General features: G+C 44.3%; 1 protein-coding gene across 1 annotated transcript in view; it reads left to right on the top strand.

The window, feature by feature from the left end:
• Nucleotides 1-25,152, top strand: part of tnr (tenascin R (restrictin, janusin)) — a 530,276-nt gene that overhangs the window by 482,296 nt on the left and 22,828 nt on the right. The window contains exon 16 of the mRNA XM_068038005.1: nt 776-908. Within this exon, the coding sequence (XP_067894106.1) occupies nt 776-908 (133 nt within the window). The remainder of the gene's footprint in view (nt 1-775; nt 909-25,152) is intronic.

The following is a 25,152-nucleotide window of genomic DNA, read 5'->3' as shown; positions in this document are numbered from 1 at the left end:
GGGTCAGTACTGAGGGAGTGCTGCACTTTCAGGAGGTCAGTACTGAGGGGGTGCTGCACTGTCGGAGGGACAGTACTGAAGGAGTGCTGCACTGTCGGAGGGCCAGTACTGAGGGTGTGTTGCACTTTCAGGGGGTCAGTACTGAGGAGGTGCTGCACTGTCGGGGGGACAGTACTGAGGGAGTTCTGCACTGTCGGAGGGTTAGTACTGAGGGAGTGCTGCACTGTCAGAGGGTCAGTAATGAGGGAAGGGAGCCCTGCACTGAGGGTCAGCAGTGAAGGAGTGCTGCACTGTCCGAGAGGCAGTAATGAGGGAGTGCTGCACTGTCGGAGGGTGGGTACTGAGGGAGCGCTGCACTGTCGGAAGGGTCAGTGCTGAGGAAGAGCTACACTGTCGAAGGGGTCAGTAGAGAGGGAAGGGAGTGCTGCACTGTCGGAGGGTCAGTACTGAGGGAGAGATGCACTGTCGGGGGGGGGGGGTCAGTACTGAGGGAGTGCTGCACTGTCGGAGGTTCAGTACTAAGGGAGTGCTGTACTGTCGGAGGGTCAGTAGTGAGGTAAGGGAGTCCTGCACTGTCGGGTTCGGTACTGAGGGAGTGCTGTACTGTCGGAGGGGTCAGTACTGAGGGAGAGATGCACTGTCGGAGGGTCAGTAGTGAGTGATTGTTTTTTTTTTAGAGATACAGCACTGAGCAGTGCAGGGTTGGATATGGAGGGAGTTGAGGAGGTGTTAAATGGCTGGGCTGATGTGACGTTTCTATCTCACTGCCTTGCAGGAGCTGATCCTGGATGCAGAAGATACCTGGATTCGACTCGAGGGCCTGTCAGAAACTACTGAGTACACACTGAGACTGCAGTCCGCACATGGCACCAACAGAAGTACATCAGAACTCGCCTCGTTCACTACAGGTAAGAGAGGATTGAGTGTACAAGTGGGTGAATGCTACTCTCCAATCTAACTTATATCATAGGGATCCATCTAACACATAGATGTATCGAACACAACTCTATTAAACAACAACTTCCTCGCTTAAGCCCTAAGCTCTGGAACTCCTTTCCTAAACCTCTCTGTCTCTCCATCTCTCTCCCCTCTTTTAAAACATTCCTAAAAACCTAGCTCTCTGACCACGCTTGATACAAGTTATTGTTATGGTTGATCTATCTAAGACTGACCTTTTTGACTTCAGTGACCAGTTATTTAAATCCAAGGAGCTTATTCAGAGAGATTTAAATAAATTGCTTTGTTTAAATTCAGAAGATTTGATTTGGATCCTACCAGAGTTCAGGAAAACCAGTTGAACTCGAAGAAGGTGGTAAGGAATTTAAGAAAAGAAAATTTGTGTATTTAAAGTGTTAATTCAAAAGGAAGTAAACATAAAAACACATCAGGATTATCCCAATAAAAAGTCAAGCAGACCTCAGTATCATCTATTTTAAATTATACTAACACTAAAGGCGGGGCTAAAGTGTGGCGAGTCGAAGAAACTTAGCATTTGGCAGGAAAAAAGACAGAAGCGCAAGGAGAGAGCCAACTGTGTAACAGCCCCGACAACCAATTTTATCTGCAGCGCCTGTGGAAGAGTCTGTCACTCTAGAATTGGCCATTATAGCCACTCCAGGCGCTGCTTCACAAACCAGTGACCAGCTCCAGGCACTTACCCATTGTCTCTCGAGACAAGGAGGCCAAAGAAGAAGAAGAAACCCTAATGTTACACCACACCAGACTGCAGTGAAACTCAATGTTATTTATACATTAATTGTGTTTAATTGTGTGCAGGTTGTGGGCATTAACTGGAGATTCACTTGAGCCCTCTAAATACAGACTAAAACTATGGTTGTTGGATTAGGAGGTGTATGCTTGTAATGTGTAACTCTGTAAATAAATGTAAAACTGTGTAAAGATTGGCTCCAGGTTAAGTGGCATTCTGGAACAGAACACTCTAAACCATCTGATCTAAAGCCATAGCAAACACCAATGTTACGGCAGCATAAAATCTAATGAACCCTAATATTATCTCATTGCGAATTCCAATATCTGCATTGCAAACTATTACAAGCTCTAGTATCACTCACCACACCCCCTGATCAACTGCACTATTAGCACTTGCCAAACTGTGGTGCATCTTCATATCATCCAATTCCAAATGCCATTGAATTGCAATTCCAACTCATTAGAGACTACGAGCAAGAGGAGGCCATTCTGCCCTTCAAGCCCATTCCAGCATTCAATGAGATCACAGCTGATCTGTGTGCTAACTATATCCACTTACCTTGACTCCATATATCCCTTTACACCCGTGTCTAGCAAAAATCTATTGCTCTCAGATTTAAAGTGATTAATTGAGCGAGCATCTACTGCTTTATGTGTGAGACAGTTCCACACGTCTCTTGTTTCTAACGACCATCCTGTGACCAAGCCCTCCTCTTCCCCCACCCCACCACCACCCCCCCCCCCCCCCCCCCCACCCCAATCCCAGTTTGATGTTACGTGAGGATAGGATTGGGTTCAGATGTGGTGCAATCGTGATCAACTCGCTTGCAACCATTACTGCCACCACGCACAGGTGTAAATATTGGCCACTTGGGTGAGGTACCAGAAAGCCCCTGACAGCACTGAGATCATACCCAGGAAAAGAGCCATTGCCTTCAGGAGAGGAGGGCAGAAAGTTGTTGAGGAAATGTGTGCTTATAAATATTATACAGTGGTAGATTTGCCATGGCAATGCTTACAGTGAGTTGGTGGTTGGGCTGTTTTACAACAATTGGGATGTTTATGCAATGCAGTGGAAAACCTCAGGATCATTGGTTTACAGTGACTGAAGAAGACAAATTCTTGAATTGCTGAAAATAGAGACATGTTGTTGAAGCTTTTTGTCTTGCACTCATCAGAACACCACGCAAGAATAGTCAATGTAAGGCAAAGCAAGAGTAACCAATGTTGTTTGATACATGTCCCTTCCGCTGTTCACAACGGGCAATGTACAGGCCGTACCCAAACAGCCCGTACTTGCAAAACTCAAAACAAAGTGTCCAACATTAGATGTAATTCTGCGATTGGACGACATTTGCTAAATAATCCGTAATGTGCTAAAACTAATGCTGACAGCCAATTTAAGATTGCCAGTTGGGTTCGCAGTGTAGCGCATTTGCGCGTACTGGAAGCTACATATATGAATACACAGGACCCTGTTCGTTGCAGACAGACGGAAAGAACATGTACACACATTGTGCCTGTTTCAACTGAACAAAATAAGTGACAACCATTCATTGGTTCATTCCTCAGGGCAATGCCATGACCAATCAGAATCAAGCTGCCTGGTTTAAACAAAGCTTGGCAGTTAACTATCAGTCGCCACTAACTGGTGGATTCTCCATAGCAACGCCTCTACCAATCAGAGTTCACTTGCCAACAAAGTTATGAGCGGCATGGACAGAGTGGATAGTCAGAAGCTTTATCCAAGGGTGGAAAAGTCAGTTACTAGGGGACACAGGTTTAAGGTGAGAGGGGCAAAGTTTAGAGGGGATGTGCGAGGCAAGTTCTTTACACAGAGGGTGGTGAGTGCCTGGAACTTGCTGCCGGGGGAGATGGTGGAAGCAGGTACGATAGTGACGTTTAAGAGGCATCTTGACAAATACATGAATAGGATGGGAATAGAGGGATACGGTCCACGGAAGTGCAGAAGGTTTTAGTTTAGACAGGCATCAAGATTGGTGCAGGCTTGGAGGGCCGAATGGCCTGTTCCTGTGCTGTACTGTTCTTTGTTCTTTGATCAGCACTGTCATTTCGTGCAGTATAAAGTTGTTGTTTTCCCTTACATTGGTTATTCTTGTGATTGTCCTGATGAGTGCAAGATGGAAACCTTTGACAACATGTCTTTATTTTCAGCAATTCTCAAGTTCTGTACTACCAAATGACTATTTGTATACCTAAGACAAATTCTGTTTTCATAACATGGTTCTCTGGGATTTTTACCAGGCTTCAATAATCGTATTCTCTAACTCTTGACTATCATTCCATGAAAACCTAAAACAGTGATGTTTACATATATTTCTTTACCTCTATTTATTTATCACTTACTGTTTTCAATGGTGCAAATATATAAGACAATGTAATGCAAGAGGTTGAAATTGGAGACAGCTATCTGATATTTAGAGAGGTGTTAGAGAGGCAGGCTGAGGTGAGAAATGTTTGTTAACTTCTCTCCTGAATGGCCTGGTTTATGTGCCCTTGTCCCACCAACAGAAAAAAATCCATCAGCCTGAAACGTTATCTCTGCTTCTCTCCCCACAGTTGCTGCGAGACCTGCTGAGTTTTCCCAGCACTTTCTGTTTATTTCTAACATTTCATTATCCCTTCTGATTACTTTTTGTACCTGACTACTACATGTTAGTGATCTGTGGACATGGATACCTAAATCTCTTTGGACCTCCACTGTTGCGAGCTTTTAATGATTTAAAAAGTACTTAGATTCATCATTTACTTGTCCCAAAAGGATGCTCTTACCTGCAATGAAGTCCATCTGCCACAGCTTTGCACATTCACTTAATATATCAAGGTCTCTTTTGAAGTGTTATGCTCCCATCTGTACTAACAATGCCACCAAGGAGCTAGGGAGGAAGCTAAAGAGTAGGACCTCGAAGGTAGTAATCTCTAGATTACTCCCATGTGCTGGCGAGAGTAGAAATACGAAGCTCAGGAGGATCAATGTGTGGCTTGAGACATGGTGCAGGAGGGGCGGCTTCAGATTCTTGGGGCATTGGGACCAGTTCTGGGGCAGGAGGCACCTATTCAAAAGGGCTGGGACCAATGCCCTCACAGACAGGTTTACTAGTGTGGCAGGGGAGAGTTTAAACTAAATTGACGGGGGAATGGGCAACAGCATATAGAAATAGAAAAGAGGATTAAGGCGCATAAAGGAGTAAGAGTGTTGAATAGTTCTTGAGAAGGGAGTAGTACATATTAGATAGGAGCAGACCAAGAAGGACTACCAAGAAAGTGAAGACAAGCTTACAATGCATGTATATTAAACACACAGTGTGGTGAATAAGGTTGGTGAGCTATAAGTACAAATAGTCCTGTGGGAATATGATGTAGTGGCAATAATAGAAATGTGGCTTAAAAATGGTGAGGACTGGGTGTTTAATATTCAAGGATACAAAGTGTTCAGAAAAGATAGGGAAGTTAAAAAATGGGGGTGGGATGGCACTACTGATTGGGGAAGACATTGTAGTGTTGTAAAGAGCGGATGTTCTTTGATGGCAAGGGGAGAATCCATTTGATTAGAGTTGAGAAGAAAAAAGGGTATGATCACAATAATGGGGCTATTCTATAGGCCTCCTAATAGTGAGGGAGAGAGGAGAAAATCTGCACGGAAATCAGATGTTCAAGAGATATAGAGTGGTGATATTGGGGGACTTTAATTACCCAAATATCCATTGGGATAATGTCAGAGTATAGGGTAAGGAGGAGGAGGAATTTCTGAAATGTTTTCAGGAGAACTTCCTTGACCAGTTTGTTTTCAATCCAACTAGAAAAGAGGCATTGCTGGATCTAGTGCTGGGGGATGAGGTGGGCCAAGTGGACCAAGTGTCTGTTGGGGAGCACTTGGGTAAGAGTGATCATCGTATCATAAGGTTTAGATTAGTAATGGAGAAGAGCAAGGAAAAATCTGAAGTAGATCTTCTAAATTGGAAGAGGGTTAACTTCAATGGGATAAGAAGGGATCTAGCCAGGGAAATATGGAACCAAAGATTGATAGGAAAAACGATGTCACAACAATGGGTGATCCTTCAGGAGGAGATATTTCAGGTATAGGCTAGGGACATTCCAACAAGAGCAAAATGGAAGGGAACCAAAGCCAGTGCTCCTTGGATGATGAGAGAGATAGAGAATATGATGAAACAAAAAAAGAGGGTGTGTGATACATGTCAGGTGAATTCCTCAAGTGAGAACCAGGCCAAATACAATAAATTGAGAGAAAAGCAAAGAGGAAAGTAAGACTGGCAAAGAAAGAATATAAGCATAGAATGGCAGTTAACATAAAAGGGAACCCAACAAACATCATCTGGCATGTAAGTAGTATGAGGATAATAAGAGGTGGTGTGTGGCCTAATGGGGACAAAGGTAATATATGCTTAGAGGCGCAGAGCAAGGCTAGAATATTTAATGAGTACTTTGTTTCAATATTTACTAAGGAAGAGCATGCTGACAAAATATTGAATTGAATTTTTTGATCAAGTAACTGACCCTTGGTGAACACCACTGACTACCATCCTCCAGTCTGAAAAGCAACCATTTACTATGTCTCACTGTTTTCTGTCTTTAATGCAATGTTTTTATCCAATTGGACACTGACCTTCCTATTCCATGAGCCTCAATTTTTTTAACCAGCCTTTTATTTGGTACCTTATAAAATGCTTTCTTAAAATCCATATAAATAACATCCACCGCATTCTCTTCATCAACCTTCTCTGTTACTTGATCAAAAATTCAATTAGTCAAGTATGATCTGCCTTTTACAAATACATGTTGACTATCCTTAATTAACTTGAAGCCTCTAAGCGTCCATTGATATTTTCCCTTATTACTGTTTCTAAAACCTTACCCACCATTGATGTTAAACTAACTGGCCTGTAGTTGCTGGGACTGTCCTTACACCCTTTCTTGAATAAGGCTGTCACATTTGCCGCTCTCCAGTCCTCTGGCACCTCTCCTATATCCAGGAAATTGGAAGATTATGGAATGCCCTTCCGCTATCTCCATCCCCACTTCCTTTAGCAACCTGGGATGCAAGCCATCTGGACCAGGTGACTTATCTGCCCTAAGCATAACCTTTTTAGTACCTCCCCCCTCAATTTTTATCCTACAATGCCTGCATCTGCTCCCCCCTCCTTTTGTAAAGACAGATGCAAAGTATTCACTAAGAACCATACCCACATCTTCCACCCTTACACATAGGTTACCTTTTTGGGCTTTTATGGGCCCTACTCTCTCCTTAGTTATCCTCTTACTTTTAATGTATTGATAGAATATATTTGGGTTCTCCTTGATTTTAGTATCCAATATTCTTTCATGCCCTCTCTTTGCTTTCCTATTTTCCTTTTTGATTTCACCCCTGCACTTTCTATACTCCATGAGTACTTTCGTAGTATTGAGTTCTCGGTGTCAGATCTAAGCTTTCCTTTCTTGCCTTATCTTACCCTTGAAGCTCCTTAACATCCAGGGACTTTAGATCTGACCATCCAACCCTTTTTTCTTTGTGGCAATATGTTTACTCTGAAACTCCTGAATCTCCCCTTTGAATGCCTCCAACTGCTCTGACACTGATTTACCTTCAAGTAGCTTTTCCAGTCCATGCGAGCAGATGAACATGTGAATTAGGAGCAACAGTACACCATTCAACCTCTTGCGCCTGCTCCGCCGTTCTACAAGATCATTGTCGATCTGTTTGTGAACTCAACTCCACTTTTCTGCCTACCCCCAAAAACCTTTGACTCCCTTGTTTGTCAAGAATCTGTCTAACTCTGCTTTAAAAACATTCAGTGACCCTGCCTCCACTGCTCTCCTGGGAAGAGAGTTCCACAGACTCACAACACACAGAGAAAAAATTTACGAACATATGAATTAGGAGCAGGAGTAGGCCACTCGGCCCTTCGATCCTGGTCTGCCAGTCAATAAGTTCATGGCAGAACTGATTACTCCACATTTCCACCTACCCCCGATAACCTTCCACCCCTTTGTTTATCAAGAATCTATCAACCTCTGCCTTAAAAATATTCAGAGACTCTGCTTCCACTGCCTTTTGGGGAAGAGAATTCCAAAGACTCACAACCCTCTGAGAGAAAAAGATTGCTCCTCATCTCGCTCTTAAATGGGCGACCCCTTATTTTTAAACACTGACCTCTAGTTCTAGATTCTCTCACAAGGGGAAAAATCCTTTCCACATCCACCCTGTCAGGTCCCCTCAGGATCTTATGTTTCAATCAAGTCACCTCTTATTCTTCTAAACTCCAGTGGATACAAGCCTAGCCTGTCCAATCTATCCACATAATACAACCCGCCCATTCCAGGTATTAGTCCAGTAAACCTTCACTGAACTGCCTCTAATGCATTTACAACCTTCCTTAAGTAAGGAGACCAGTATTATACACAGTACTCCAGATATGGTCTCACCAATGCCCTGTATAGCTGAAGCATAACCTCCCTACTTTTGTATTCAATTCCCCTCACGATAAATGATGACATTCTGTTAGCTTTCCTAATTACGTGCTGTACCTGCATACTAACCTTTTGTGATTCATGCACTAGGACACCCAGATCCCTCTGCATCTCACAGCTCTGTAATCTCTCACCATTTAGATAAAATGCTCCTTTTTAATTCTTCCTGCCAAAATGATCAATTTCACATTTTCCCACATTATACTCCACTTGCCAGGTCTTTGCTGACTCACTTAACCTATCTCTATCCCGTTGTAGCCTCATGATATTCTCTTCACAAGTTACTTTCCTACCTATCTTTGTGTCATCAGCAAATTTAGCAATCATACCTTCAGTCCGTTCAAAGAAAGAACAAAGAACAGGACAGCACAGGAACAGACCATTCGGCCCTCCAAGCCTGTGCCGATCATGATGCCTGTCTAAACTAAAACCTTCTGCACTTCTGGGGTCCGTATCCCTCTATTCCCATCCTATTCATGTATTTGTCAAGATGCCTCTTAAACGTCGCTATCATACCTGCTTCCACCATCTTCCCCGGCAGAAAGTTCCAGGCACTCACCACCCTCTGTGTAAACAAAAAAACTTGCCTCGCACATCCCCTCTAAAATTTGCCCCTCGCACCTTAAACCTATATCCTCTAGTAACTGACTCTTCCACCCTTGGAAAAAGCTTGACTATCCACTCTGTTCATGCCACTCATCTAAGTCATTTATATAAATGGTATAAAGTTGAGGTCCCAGCACTGATCCCTGTGGTACACCACTCATTAAATCTTGCCAACCAGAAAATGACCCATTTATGCCTGATCTCTGTTTCCTGTTAGCTAGCCAATCTTGTATCCATGCCAATATGTTACCCACTACACCATGAGCTTTTATTTTCTGCAATAACCTTTTATATGGCATCTTATCAAATGCCTTCTGGAAATCTAAGTACAATACATCCACTGGTTCCCCTTCATCCACAGCACATGTAACTCCCTCAAAGAACTTCAATAAATTGCTTAAACATGATTTCCCTTTCACTCTGCCTGATTACCTTGAATTTTTCTAAGTGCCCTGCTATAACATTTTTAATAAGAGCTTGCTTCTAACATTTTCCCTAAGACAGATGTCAAGTTAACTAGCCTGTAGTTTCCTGCTTTCTGTCTCCCTCCATTTTTGAATAAAGGAGTTACATTCGCTATTTTCCAATCTAACGGAACCTTCCCCGAATCAAGGGAATTTTGGAAATTAAAACTTATGCACCAACTATCTCACTAGCCACTTCTTTTAAGACCCTAGAATGAAGTCCATCAGGACCCAGGGACTTGTCAGCCCGCAGCTCCAACAATTTGTTCAGTACCACTTCCCTGGTGATTGTAATTTTCTTGAGTTCCTCCCTCCCATCCATTTCCTGACTTACAGCTGAGACTGTGATGTTACTTGTATCCTCAATAGTCATAGAGAGATACAGCATTGAAACAGGCCCTTCAGCCCACCGAGTCTGTGCTGACCAACAACCATCCACTTATACTAATCGTACATTAATCCCATATTTCCTACCACATCCCCACCATTCTCCTACCACCTACCTACATTAGGGACAATTTACAATGGCCAATTTACCTACCAACCTGCAAGTCTTGGGCTGTGGGGAAAAAAACGGAGCACCCGGCAGAAACCCACACAGTCACAGGGAGAACTTGAAAACTCCGCACAGGCAGTACCCAGAACTGAACCCGGGTCGCTGGAGCTGTGAGGCTACTGTGCCGCCCAAAGTGAAGACCGATGCAAAATATCTGTTATCCATTATTAATTCCCCAGACTCACTTTCTATAGGACCAATACTCACTTTGTTAACTCTTTTCTTTTTAAAATATCTATAGAAACTCTTACTATCTGTCTTTATATTTCTAGCTAGCTTTCTCTCCTACTCTAATTTTACCTTCCTTGTCAATCTTTCAGTCATTCTTTGCTGTTTTTTATATTCTATCCAATCTTCTGACCTGCCTCCCATCTTTGTGCAATTATAGGCTTTTTCTTTAAGTTTGATACTATCTTTAACTGTTTAGTTAACCACAGATAGTGGGTCTCCCCCTTGGAATTTTTCTTCCACATCTCCGTCTGAAATGGGGGACCCCTTATTTTTAAATTATTCCCCCTAGTTTCAGTCTCCCCCAAAAGGGGAAACATCCTTTCAACATCCACCATGTCAAGTTCCCTCAGGATCTTATAAGATTCAATAAGATCACATCTTGGGACTTGGATAGGTTGCAGTGCTGGGCTGAAAAGTGGCAGATGGAGTTTAACCCTGAAAAGTGTGAGGTCGTCCATTTTGGAAGGACAAACACGAATGCAAAATACTGGGTTAACGGTAGGGTTCTTGGGCATGTGGAGGAGCAGAGAGACCTTGGGGTCTATGTGCATAGATCGTTGAAAGTTGCAACTCAAGTGGATAGGGCTGTGAAGAAGGCATATGGGGTGTTAGCGTTCATTAGCAGAGGGATTGAATTTAAGAGCCGTGAGGTGATGATGCAGCTGTACAGGACCTTGGTAAGGCCTCATTTGGAGTACTGTGTGCAGTTCTGGTCGCCTCATTTTAGGAAGGATGTGGAAGCCTTGGAGAGGGTGCAGAGGAGATTTACCAGGATGTTGCCTGGAATGGAGAATAAGTCTTACGAGGAAAGGCTGAACATTCTAGGCCTCTTCTCATTAGAACGGAGAAGGATGAGGGGTGACATGATAGAGGTTTATAAGATGATCAGGGGAATAGATAGGGTAGACAGTCAGAAACTTTTTCCCCGGGTGGAGCAAAGCGTTACAAGGGGTCATAAATTTAAGGTGAAGGGTGGGAGATATAAGGGGGATGTCAGGGGAAGGTTCTTTACCCAGAGAGTGGTCGGGGCATGGAATGCCTTGCCTGGGGAAGTTGTTGAGTCAGAAACTTTAGGGACTTTCAAACGGCTTTTAGATAGGTATATGGATAAAGGAGAATGATGGGGTATAGATTAAATTGTCCTTGACAGAGGACAAAGGATCGGCACAACATCGTGGGCCGAAGGGCCTGTTCTGTGCTGTATTTTTCTATGTTCTATGTTCTATCTCATCCACTTTTGCTCTTCAGCTTAGCCAAATTGGCCTTACCCCAATTTAGAACTTCAACTCCTGTTCTATCGTTGTCCTTTTCCATAATTTTGTTAAAACTGACTGAATTATGATCGCTACTACCAAAATGCTCTCCCACTGCCACTCCTTCCACCTGTCACTTCATTTCCGAAAACCAAGTCCAGAACCATGCCCTCTCTTGTTGGACTTGCTACATACTGGCCAAAAATTCTCCCCTGAATACACTTCAAGAATTCTGTTCCCACCATTCCTTTCACACTAAAACTATCCCAGTTAATATTGGGGTAGTTAAAATCCCCCTATTATTACTGCCCTGTTGTTTTTACCCTTCTCAGAGATTATTTTTAATTCATTCATGGGATGTGAGTGTCGCTGGCTAGGCCACCAACCATTGCCCATCCCTAATTGCCCTTGAGAAGGTGGTGGTGAGCTGCCTTCTTGAACCGCTGCAGTCCATTTGGGGTAGGTACACCCACAGTGCTGTTAGCAAGAGAGTTCCAGGATTTCGACCCAGCGACAGTGAAGGAATGGCGATATAGTTCCAAGTCAGGATGGTGTATGGGTTGGAGGGGAACTTGCAGGTGGTGGTGTTCCCATGCAACAACTGCACTTGTCCTTCTAGGTGGTAGAGGTTATGGTTTGGAAGGTGCTGTCAAAGGAGCCTTGGTGCGTTGTTGCAGAGCATCTAGTAGATGGTACACACTGCTGCCACTATGCGTCGGTGGTGGAGGGAGTGAATATTTGTGGATGGTGTGACAATCAAGCGGGCTGCTTTGTCCTGGTTGGTGTTGAGCTTCTTCAGTGTTGTTGGAGCTGCACCCATCCAGGCAAGTGGCGAGTATTCCATCACACTCCTGACTTGTGCCTTTTAGATGGTGGACAGGCCTTGGGGAGTCAGGAGGTGAGTTACTCGCCACAGGATTCCTAGCCTCTGACCTGCTCTTGTAGCCACGGTATTTATATGGCTACTCCAGTTCAGTTTCTGGTCAATGGTAGCCCCTAGGATGTTGATAGTGGGGGATTCAGCGATTGTAACGCCATTGAATGTCAAGGGGAGATGGTTAGATTCTCTCTTGTTGGAGATGGTCGTTGCCTGGCACTTTTGTAGCAGAAATGTTACTTGCCACTTATCAGCCCAAGCCTGGATGTTGTCCAAGTCTTGCTGCATTTGAACACAGACTGCTTCAGTATCTGAGGAGTGGCGAATGGTGCTGAACATTGTGCAATCATCAACGAACATCCCCACTTCTGACCTTATGATTGAAGGAAGGTCATTGATGAAGCAGCTGAAGATAGTTGGGCCCAGGACACTACCCTGAGGAACTCCTGCAGTGATGTCCTGGAGCTGTGATGATTGACCTCCAACAACCACAACCATCTTCCTTTGCGCTAGGTATGACTCCAACCAGCAGAGAGTTTTCCCCCTGATTTCAGTGACTTCAATTTTGCTAGGGCTCCTTGATGCCATACTCAGTCAAATGCTGCCTTGATATCAAGGGCAGTCACTCTCACCTCACCTCTCGAGTTCAGCTCTTTTGTCCATGTTTGAACCAAGGCTGTAATGAGGTCAAGAGCTGCGTAGCCCTGGCGGAACCCAAACTGAGCGTCACTGAGCAGGTTATTGCTGAGCAAGTGCTGCTTGATAGCACTGTTGATGACACCTTCCATCACTTTCCTGATGATTGAGAGTAGACTGATGGGGCGGTAATTGGCCCCGTTGGACTTGTCCTGCTTTTTGTGTACAGGACATGCCTGGGCAATTTCCCACATTGCCGGGTAGATGCCAGTGTTGCAGCTGTACTGGAACAGCTTGGCTAGGGGCGCGGCAAGTTCTGGAGCACTGGTCTTCAGTACTATTGCTGGAGTATTGTCAGGGCCCATAGCTTTTGCAGTATCCAGTGCCTTCAGTCATTTCTTGATATCACACAGAGTGAATCAAAGTGGCAGAAGACTGGCATCTGTGATGCTGGGGTCTTCAGGAGGAGGTCAAGATTGAGCATCCACTCGGCACTTCTGGCTGAAGATTGTTGCAAATGCTTCTGCCTTATCTTTCGCACTGATGTGCTGGGCTCCCCCATCATTGAGGATGGGGATATTTGTGGAGCCACCTCCTCCAGTTAGTTGTTTAATTGTCCACCACCATTCACGGCTGGATGTGGCAGGACTGCAGAGCTTAGATCTGATCTGTTGGTTATGGGATCGCTTAGCTCTGTCTATCGCATGCTGCTTACGCAGTTTGGCAGGCAAGGAGCCCTGTGTTGCAGCTTCACCAGGTTGGCACCTCATTTTGAGGTATGCCGGTGCTGATCCTGGCATGCCCTCCTGCACTCTTCATTGAACGAGGATTGGTCTCCTGGCTTGATGGTAATGGTAGAGTGGGGAATATGCTGGGCTATGAAGTTATATTGTGGTTGAGTACAATTCTGCTGCTACTGACAGCTCATGGATGCCCAGTTTTGCATTGCTAGATCTGTTCAAAATCTATCCCATTTAGCACGTTGGTAGTGCCACACAACACGATGGAGGGTATCCTCAATTTGAAGGCGGGATTTTGTCTCCACAAGGACTGTGCGATGGTCCCTCCTACCAATACTGTTATGGACAGATGCATCTGTGGCAGGCAGATTGGTGAGGACAAGGTCAAGTATGTTTTTCCCTCTTGTTGGTTCCCTCACCACCTGCCGCATACCCAGTCTAGCAGCTATGTCCTTTCGGACTCTGCCAGCTCAGTCAGTAGTGGTGCTACCGAGCCACTCTTGGTGATGGACATTGAAGCCCCCCCACCTAGAGTACATTCTGTTCCCTTGCCACCCTCAGCGCTTCCTCCAAGTAGTGTTCAACATGGAGGAGTACTGACTCATCAGCTGAGGGAGGGCAGTAGGTGGTAATCCGCAGGAGGTTTCCTTGACTCTGTTTGACCTGATGCCATGAGACTTCATGGGTTCCGGAGTCAATGTTGAGGACTCCCAGAGCAACTCCCTCCTAACTGTATACCACTGTGCCACCACCTCTGCTGGGTCTGTCCTACCGGTGGGACAGGACATACCCGGGATGGTACATTCCTATTATCCCTGTTCTCTGTCTTATACCTCTTAACCAATCTCCTGACCAGGTCAATAATTTAGCTTCAGTTTCATGAGCTTTAATTGGAGCTATCCATCGCTTCTTGAAACCTTATCAAATGCCTTCTGGAAGTCCATATACTCTACATACTATTATATAGTATTTACAGCACAGTAACATCCATTCATTTCAACTGGTCTATATTGGTCTTTATACTGCACACAAGCCTTCTCCCCCCTCCTGCATCTAACCACATAAACATAGCCTTCTATTCCTTTCCCCCTCATATGTTTATCTAACACCCCCTTAAATGTATCTGTACTATTTGTCCTTTAGGCCGAGTGGTTAACAGTGAGGTTCAGTGTCTTGGGTTCCAGGAAGATATAGACGGGATTGTCAAATGGGCAGAAAAGTGGCAGATGGAATTTAACGCTGAAAAGTGTGAGGTGATACACTTTGGAAGGAGTAATGTGACACGGAAGTATTCAATGAATGGCCTGACACTGGGAAGTTCCGAGGAACAAAGGGACCTTGGCGTGTTTGTCCATAGATCTCTGAAGGCAGAAGGGCAGGATAATAGGGTGGTTAAAAAGGCATTTGGGACACTTGCCTTTATCAATCGAGGCATCGATTACAAAAGCAGGGAGATCATGTTTGAGTTGTATAGAAATTTGGTAAGGCCACAGCTGGAGTACTGTGTACAATTCTGGTCACCACATTACAGGAAGGATGTGATTGTATTGGAGGGGGTGCAGAGGCGATTCACCAGGATGTTGCCTGGGATGGAACATTTAAGCTATGAAGAGAGGTTGGATAGGCTTGGGTTGTTTTCGCTGGAGCAGAGAAGACTGAGGGGTGACCTGATCGAGGTGTACAAGATTATGAGGGGCATGGACAGGGTGGATAGGGAGCAGCTGTTCCTCTTAGTTTAAGGGTCAGTTATGAGGGGTCACAAGTTTAAGGTGAGGGGCAGGAGGTTTAAGGGGGATTTGAGGAAGAACTTTTTTACCCAGAGGGTGGTGACGGTCTGGAATGCACTGCCTGGGAGGGTGGTAGAGGCGGGTTGCCTCACATCCTTTAAAATGTACCTGGATGAGCACTTGGCACGTCATAACATTCAAGGTTATGGGCCAAGTGCTGGCAAATGGGATTAGGTAGGCAGGTCAGGTGTCTTTATGCATCAGTGCAGACTCGAGGGGCTGAAGGGCCTCTTCTGCACTGTATTATTCTGTGATTTGTCTCAACTGCTCCTTATGATCATGGGCTCCACATTCCTAAAAGAATAGAATGGTTAAGTGAATAAAATTATTTGGCAAAATCATTATTCATTTAACAGTTTTCCTCTGTACTGTTTGCAAATTTAAGGCTGCAAGTTATAGAATCTTATAGCGCAGAAGGAGACCATTCAGCCCATCATGTCTGTGCCAGCCATTTCAGAGAGCTACCAATTAGTCCCATGAACCCATTCTTTCCCATTGCCCTCTAGATTTTTAATTTTCAACCACATATCCAATTCTCTTTGAAAGTTATTGAATCTGCTTCCACCATCCTTTCAGGCAGCGCATTCCTGATCACAACAACTTACTGTGTGAAAAACATTCCCATTTTTCCTCTGGTTCTTTATCTTGAACCTGTGTGTTCTGGTTACTGACTCTCCTACCAGTGGCAACAGTATCTCTTTATTTACTCTACAAAAGCCCTTCTTGATTTTGCACCCTTCTGTCAAATCTCCCCTTAATCCTTTCTGCTCTAAGGAGAACAACCGCAGCTTCTCCAATCTCTCCATATAACTGAGGTCCCTCATCCTTGTTACTATTCAGGTAAACCTCCTCTGCACCTCCTCTAAGACCTTAACATCCCTCCGAAAGTGTGGTGGCCAGAAATGAACACAATACTCCAGCTGAGGTGTAACCAGCCATTTATAAAGGTTTAGCACAACTTCCTTGCTTTAGTTCTTTATGCCTCTATTTATAAAGTCCAGGATCCCGCATGATTTTTTTAAATGGCTTTATTGATGGCTGTTCTACCACCTTCAAACATAAGAGCATAAGAAGCAAGAGCAGGAGTAAAGTGGCAACACATGTGGATAAGGTAGTCAAGAAGGCATACGGCATGCTTGCCTTCATCGGTCGGGGCATAGAGTATAAAAATTGGCAAGTCATGCTGCAGCTGTACAGAACCACACTTGGAATATTGCGTACCATAAGGATGTGGAGGCTTTGGAGAGGGTACAGAAGAGGTTTACCAGGATGTTGCCTGGTCTGGAGGGCATTAGCTATGAGGAGAGGTTGGATAAACTCGGATTGTTTTCACTGGAACGATGGAGGTGGAGGGGCGACATGATAGAGGTTTACAAAGTTATGAGCGGCATGGACAGAGTGGATAGTCAGAAGCTTTTTCCCAGGGTGGAAGAGTCAGTTACTAGGAGACATAGGTTTAAGGTGCGGGGGGAAAAGTTTAGAGGGGATGTGCGAGGCAGGTTCTTTACACAGAGGGTGGTGAGTGCCTGGAACTTGCTGCCAGGGGAGGTGGTGGAAGCAGATACGATAGCGACGTTTAAGAGGCATCTTGACAAATACATGAATAGGATGGGAATAGAGGGATACAGACCCCGGAAGTGCAGAAGGTTTTAGTTTAGACAGGCATCAAGATCGGCACAGGCTTAGAGGGCCGAATGGCCTGTTCCTGTGCTGTACTGTTCTTTGTTCTTTGAATAGACCATTCAGCCCCTCGAACCTGCTCCACCATTCAATACGATCATGGCCGATCTTCTGCCTCAACTCTACTTTCCCGCCCATTCCCCATATCCCTTGATACCTGAGAGATGAAAAATCTGTCTATCCCGGTCTTGAATATACTCACTGATGGAGCATCCGCAACTCCCTGGGTTAGAGAATTCCAAAGATTCATAAAGATTTGTGTATGTGAATCCCCAGGTCGCTCTATTTCTGAACCCACTCTAAGATATCTTATATCGCCTGTCCTTATTCTTCCTTTCAAAATGCATCAATGTGTGTGATTTGCATCTTACAAACTGACTTCTAGAATAGAATCATAGAATAGCACAACACAGAAGTAGGCCAGAAATAAAAACAAAATGCTGGAAATACTCGGCAGGTCTGGCAGCATCTGTGGAGAGAGAAACCAAGTTACCGTTTCAGGTCAGTGACCTTTCATCAGAACTGGCAAAGGTTAGAAATGTAACAGGTGTTGAGCAAGTAAATAGTGGGGGGAGGAGGGAAGAAGAATAAAAGGAAAGGTGTGTGAAAGGGCAGAGGGCAGGAGTGATTATAGGACAAAGATGTCATGGAACAGACAAAGGGAGTGCTAATAGTTTTTGAAAAGACTAAGCAATAGGCCGGAGAGAGTGTTAATGGCAGAATAATGAACAGCTCTTTCCAAAAACAGCAACCTGAAAAACAAGTTGGAGATTGGCCCATGGTAAAAAATGGAATAAAATAAAATAAAACAAACTAAAATAAAACCAAATCAAAAAGGCAGTCATGCTTTGAAATTGTTGAACTCAATGTTGAGTCTCGAAAGCTGTAGAGCACCTGATCAGAAGACGAGGTGCTGCTCCTCGAGCTTGCATTGAAGTTCACTGGAACACTGCAGCAGGCCGAGGACAGACATGTTGGTGTGGGAGTCAGGTGGTGAATTAAAATGGCAAGCAACCATTGGGGTCTTCCTTGCAGACTGAGTGGAGGTGTTCCACAAAACAGTCACCCAATCTGGTCTCCCCAAATTGGGTGGCAGTTAAACTGATCAGACTTTTTTTTAAAAGCCCACTGGAAAACCCTGAGTCTGTTGTGAAATGGCTGCTCCTGATGTCCACAGCTGTGAAACTGACAGTGCGATCTTTTTTAAAAAGAACAGACCAGCCATCTGTTGAGCATTCCATTCTCTATAATTATGTGTGAGAGAGAAGGGGGGGGGGCGAATAGAGAGTGAGAGCGAGAGAGAGAAAGCAGGGGGCAGCAGGACAGAGAGGGGGGCAGAGAGAGAGCAAAAGAGGGAGAGGAAGAGAGAGCGAGAGGGGAGGACAGAGAGACGGGGCACAGAGAGAGTGGGGAACACTGGAGACACGAGGGGTGGGGGGGGAGAAGAAAACAGAGAGGGGAGGAGAGAGAGACACACACAGACAGGGGTGAGAGTCATTTAAATGCCTTTTATCTTTCGAAATTTGCTCATACCCCCCCCCCCCCCCAGGCAGAGCAAAAATCGTTATATGGCCCTCCCCTTGAAAAGGCTGGACAACTGCTCTACAGGGATCTATGGCATTTGTGAACAGGGCAAGAAAAAGTGCGGCTCTTTAACCAATCAGGTTGAAGAGACACACAGAGTCCAAACCAGGAAGTAAAAAGTCAAAAATATAAATTAGATTTAAATAATGTACAGAAAGTAAAATAAAGATTGGGAAATACAGATGGGACAGAGATTAAAAAAAAAAAGACAGAACAACTAAATAACTTCCAAGATTAATTTTCTTCTGAGGAAATGAGATTCCATGCTTATAAAATCAATTTTTTAGGGCCAGAGAGGTTGTTCAGCATTAATTATCACTTGTGTTAAAAACTCACTCCTGAATGCACCAGCCCTAACTCTTCATGCTATCTCTAGTGGGCAAGTATCCTAAGTTAATTCCATTGCAGTGATTTCAATGCTGAATCTATTGGTGAGGACTGTAACAGCACCTCCCCGCAGAGCAGCACTGAGAGCAATTTATGGATTTTCTGGTTTAACTGCACATGTGCATAATCCAGAGGTTGCTGTCAGATTTCTTCCATTAGAACAGTGTTCTCTGGCAGCCTCACTGTTTCTTGTCATCAAACATTCTGACCAATGGGTTTTACCGCAGAAGCTGCAGCTTATTTTCCACATTCTGAGGGGGGGAAAAGTTAAGGTCTGAATATTGTTGTAACTCTGCTCCTTGCATTTGCCACTGTTTAACTACCTACTTACTGTTGTTAATCTATTGGGTAGTTTGTAACCTAAGCCAGGGTCTGACAGAGACTTTATTCTATCACTTTCCAAAATCGAAATCAAAGCAATCATGTGGGATCATTTGGTACATATTTTAAGCCAGATATAGCAACAAGGACCAGTTGGTTCAAACAGAAATCTGTTCCATTGTCTTTGGCTGAAACAACATGTCATGTGTCTGCACATGATATATCTAAACATTGAGGAGGTGAAGGAACACTTCAGTTTCTAGACAGTGAATGCTCACGGGATTGGGTCTTGGCAATGAGCACAGTGAAAGTATATAAGGAAGGAGTCCAAAGACATAACAGCGGCAGCAGCAAAAAGTTAGGATTGGAATACCACTTACACACCAAAGGGTGATCCAGATTTTTCAATTTAAATTCATTGAGCTGTAGCTGTACTTGGAAATGTCTGAAAGAGTTCAGTTAAATGTGAACAGGGAACTGGAATTAACTCAAATTGTTCCAGATGAAAGGAAAAGCCTGCGTATCAGTTAGAAATGCTGAAACTGGAGTGGGAGAGGAAAAGGAGCACTGATATGCACTTGATCTGGTGTAGATAGAAATATTGGCAGTGGGTTTGCTAGGTGGGGGTCAGGCTGATCTGAGAGTGCAAACCCACTTGCAGCAATAAAAAGTGAACAGTTGATGAAGATATTGTTTTTGCAGCAAAGAGAAAGAAACTGCAACAGGGGATTGATATCAGGGAAGAGCCCTACAGAATCAAGTGACACCTGAGCACTGTCACGTGTTAGGTTACTAACAGCCACCTATAATGACATCAAGTCAAGCCTGTGTAAAGGTGTATTGTAAAAGCAGCTTTTGACAGATCTAGAAAGTGCTGGACATTCTCAGCAGGTCAGGCAGCATCTATGGAGAGAGAAACAAAGTTAATGATTCAGGTCGATAGACTTCCATCAGAACTCTCATTGTCTCTCTTTAATCAGCTCAAATTTCTCCAACTGCTCAGTCACTCTGTTCTTAGTCTAACTTTTATTGCGAGGAAGTTAATTAACAGTTCGATAATGTCCTGGTTTCTCTCTCTAACGTTTCTTAAATAATGGAGTTTTGTTTGCAATTTTCCAATCTAAAGGGACAATTCCTGAATGGAGAGAGCTTTGGAAGGTCATGGCTGAAGTATCTGCAATTTCCTCACCCAGTTCCTTTTAAAACTCTGGGGAGTGATGGGGGTGGGTAAGCTATCACGTCTTGGGGATTTTACAAACTATAATGAACCCCCACAATAACAATAAACTCAAATATTACCCACCACAATTGATAACGGCCCCCCAGTATTTCTACTTTTATAATAACCCTCTTTATCAACCCCTTACAAAACCTCAGGAACATTTAATGGACACTCTAATAAGCTCCAAAACACTATTGTAAAAGAGGGGATAGTAGCATAAAGCTTGCCAGGAGCAGCACCAGGCATACCTCAAAATCAGGTGCCAACCGGGTGAAGCTACAACCCAGGACTATGTGCAAGCTCAACAGCAGTAGCAGCATGTGATAGACAGAGTTATCGATCCCAAAACCAACGGATCAGATCTAAGCTCTCCAGTCCTGCCACATCCAGTTGTGAATGGTGGTGGACAATTAAACAACTAACAGGAGGAGGAGGCTCCACAAATATCCCCATCCTCAATGATTGGGGAGCCCAGCACATCAGTGCAAAGGACAACATCCCTCTTCAGCCGGAATTGCCGAGTGGATGATCCAGCTCGGCCTCCTCCTGATGTCCCCAGCATCACAGATGCCAGTCTTCAGGCAATGCGATTCTCTCCATGTGATATCAAGAAATGATTGAAGATACTAGATACTGCAAAGGCTATATTTCCTGACAACATCCCAGCTGTAGTACTGAAGACCTGTGCTCCAGAACTTGCCGTGCCCTTAGCTAAGCTGTTCCAGCACAGTTACAAAACTGGCATCTACCCAACAATGTGGAAAATTGCCCAGGTATGTCCTGTCCACAAAAAGCAGGACAAATCCAACCCGGTCAGTTACCACCCCATCAGTCCACTCTCAATCATCAACAAAGTGACGTATGGTGTCGTAGACAGCCCAATCAAACCCGTGACCTTTACCACCTAGAAGGGCAGCAGATGCATAGGAACACCACCACCTGCCAGTTCCCCTCCAAGTCAAACACCATCACTGGGTCAAAATCCTGGAACTCCCTCCCTAACAGCAATGTGGGTGTACCTAACCCACATGGACTGCAGCGGTTCAAGAAGGCAGCTCACCACCACCTTCTCAAGGGCAATTAGGGATGGGCAATAAATGCTGGACTTGCCACATTTCAAGAACAAATAAATAAAAAATGAATCCCAAAATGACTTTGATGCATATGCCAATGCAGTCCAATATCATTCAGTTAAAAACTTTACTAAACCCCAAATTATTCAATTATAAAGACAAATGGACCAGAATATCATTATTGCAACAGAAAGTTGAGAAATCCTGTATCGCCCATCTATGTCCTGTTATAGCAAGGTATCTGTTGCAAAATCGAACCAGCTCCAATGTCACACCTATATCAAATCGAAATAATTCAAATAATACCTGATCAAATCCAATAAATTAATTACCACCTCAATGTGAAATGCAATGAAACTCATATCGGCAATTATAAAACCCCGGGGAAAGACTCTTTGTCTCCAGAGAGTGAACGGGTGAAAACAGGAGCAATGTTTGAGAATCAGATTGTTAAATGAATATGGATGAGTTGTTAGCAGGCTTGGTTTTGCCACTGAACTATTAATTCATCCCTTGTTTGGTTCAACTAACATTTGAGTTGGGGTTCTTGAACATGTAACTTTGAGGATCTCAAAGCATCATAACAGAAGGAGGCCATTCAGCCCATTGAGTCCATGCCAGCCCTCTGTAGTGCAATCCAATAAGTCTTGTTCGCCCGCTCTATCCCTGTGGCCCTGCAAGTTTATTTCCCTCAAGTGCCCGTCTAATTTCCTTTTGAAATCATTCATCATCTCTGCTTCCATCTCCCTCATAAGCATTCACACTCACTGTGGTACTTTATCAGATGCTTTCTTAAAACCCATTCTGATAACATCCATTTCTTTCCCTTCATCAATGTTCTCTGTTACTTCATCAAAAAATTCAATTAGATTAGTCAAGCACGATCTGCCTTTTACAAATCCTCAAAATCCTCAAACCTCTCCAAGTGCCTGTTGATTTTTTTTCCTTGATTATTGTTTCTAAAACCTTACCCGCTACTGACATTAGCTGACAGCTTGAAGCTGCGAGGACTGTCCTTACACCCTTTCTTGAATAAAGTTGTCACATTTGCCACTCTCCAATCCTCTGGCGTCTCCCCTGTATCTATGGAAGATTGGAAGATTATGGAAAGCCCTTCTGCTATTTCCACCCCCACTTCCTTTAGCAACCTGGGATTCAAGCCATCCCGACCAGGTGACTGAACCACTCTAAAGATAGCCAGCCTTTCTAGTATATTTTTCCTATTAATTTTTGCTCCATTCATTACCTCAACCATCTCTGCTGCTACCGATATTTGTCAGCATCCTCTTCCTTAGTGAACACTAATACAAGGTACTCAACAAAGAACAAAGAGCAATACAGTACAGGAACAGGCCATTCGGCCCTCCAAGCCTGCGCCGATCTTTATGCCTGCCTAAACTAAAACCTTCTGCACCTCCGGGGACAATATCCCTCTATTCCCATCTGAATCATGTATTTGTCAAGATGCCTCTTAAACGTCGCTATCGTACCTGCTTCCACCACCTCCCCCGGCAGCAAGTTCCAGGCACTCACCACCCTCTGTATAAAGAACTTGCCTCGCACATCCCCTCTAAACTTTGCCCCTCTCACCTTAAACCTATGTCCCCTAGTAATTGACTCTTCCACCCTGGGAAAAAGCTTCTGACTATCCACTCTGTCCATGCCACTCATAACTTTGTAAACCTCTATCATGTCGTCCCTCCACCTCCGTCGTTCCAGTGAAAACAATCCGAGTTTATCCAACCTCTCCTCATAGCTAATACCCTCCAGACCAGGCAACATCCTGGTAAACCTCTTCTGTACCCTCTCCAAAGCCTCCACGTCCTTCTGGTAGTGTGGTGACCAGAATTGCACGCAATATTCTAAGTGTGGCCTAACTAAGGTTCTGTACAGCTGCAGCATGACTTGCCAATTTTTATACTCTATGCCCTGACCGATGAAGGCAAGCATGCTGTACGCCTTCTTGACTACCTTATCCACCTGCGTTGCCACTTTCAGTGACCTGTGGACCTGTACGCCCAGATCTCTCTGCCTGTCAATACTGCTAAGGTTTCTGCCATTTACTGTATACTACCCACCTATATTAGATCTTCCAAAATACATTACCTCACATTTGTCCGGATTAAACTCCATCTTCCATTTCTCCGCCCAAGTCTCCAACTGATCTATATCCTGCTGTATCCTCTGACAATCCTCATCACTATCCGCAACTCCACCAACCTTTGTGTCGTCCACAAACTTACTAATCAGACCAGCTACATTTTCCTCCAAATCATTTATATATACTACAAACAGCAAAGGTCCCTGCACTGATCCCTGCGGAACACCACTAGTCACAGCTCTCCATTCAGAAAAGCACCCTTCCACTGTTACCCTCTGTCTTATATGACCGAGCCAGTTCTGTATCCATCTTGCCAGCTCACCTCTGATCCTGTTTGACTTCAGCTTTTGTAGTAGTCTGCCATGAGGGACCTTGTCAAAGGCTTTACTGAAGTCCATATAGACAACATCCACTTCCCTTCCTTCGTCAATCATCTTCGTCACTTCCTCAAAAAACTCAATCAAGTTAGTGAGACACGACTTCCCCTTCACAAAACCATGCTGCCTCTCGCTAATAAGTTCATTTGTTTCCAAATGGGAGTAAATCCTGTCCCGAAGAATTCTCTCTAATAGTTTCCCTACCACTGACCTAAGGCTCACCGGCCTATAATTTCCTGGATTATCCTTGCTACCCTTCTTAAACAAAGGAACAACACTGGCTATTCTCCAGTCCTCTGGGACCTCACCTGTAGCTAATGAGGATACAAAGATTTCTGTCAAGGCCCCAGCAATTTTTTCCCTTGCCTCCCTCAGTATTCTGGGGTAGATCCCATCAGGCCCTGGGGACTTATCTACCTTAATGCTTTGCAAGACGCCCAACACCTCCTCCTTTTTGATAACGACATGACCGAGACTATCTACACTCCCTTCCCTCGACTCATTATCCACCAAGTCCTTCTCTTTGGTGAATACTGATGCAAAGGACTCATTTAGTACATCGCCCATTAAGTATTCTAGCCTTGCCCTTCGCCTTTAAGCATATATAACTCACTTTGTCACCAGTAGGCCCCACCCCACCTCTTACTACCCACTTACTATTTACATGCTGGTCGGTGATGTTTGGTTTGCCTTTTATGTTAACTGCCATTCTATTCTCATATTCTCTATTTGCCAGTCTCCCTTTCCTCTTCACTTCCCGTCTCAGCTTATCGTATTTGGCTTGGTTCTCGCTTAAAGAATTCAGCTGCATAATACACCCTCTTTTTTATTTTGTTTCATCATATTCTGTATCATTCTCATCATCCAAGGAGCTTTGGCTTTGGTTCCCCTACCTTTTGCTCTTGTTGGAATGTACCGAGCCTGTAGCAGAAACATCTCCTTACAGATCACTCATTGTTCGGTTACAGATTATTCTGCTACACTTTGGTTCCATTTTAGCCTGGCTAGATCCCCTCTCATCCTATTGAAGCTAGCCCTCT

This window comes from Heterodontus francisci, chromosome 8 (genome assembly GCF_036365525.1).
Source record: "Heterodontus francisci isolate sHetFra1 chromosome 8, sHetFra1.hap1, whole genome shotgun sequence".
NCBI classification, from domain to species: domain Eukaryota; kingdom Metazoa; phylum Chordata; class Chondrichthyes; order Heterodontiformes; family Heterodontidae; genus Heterodontus; species Heterodontus francisci.
This window is presented reverse-complemented; position numbering and strand designations above follow the sequence as displayed.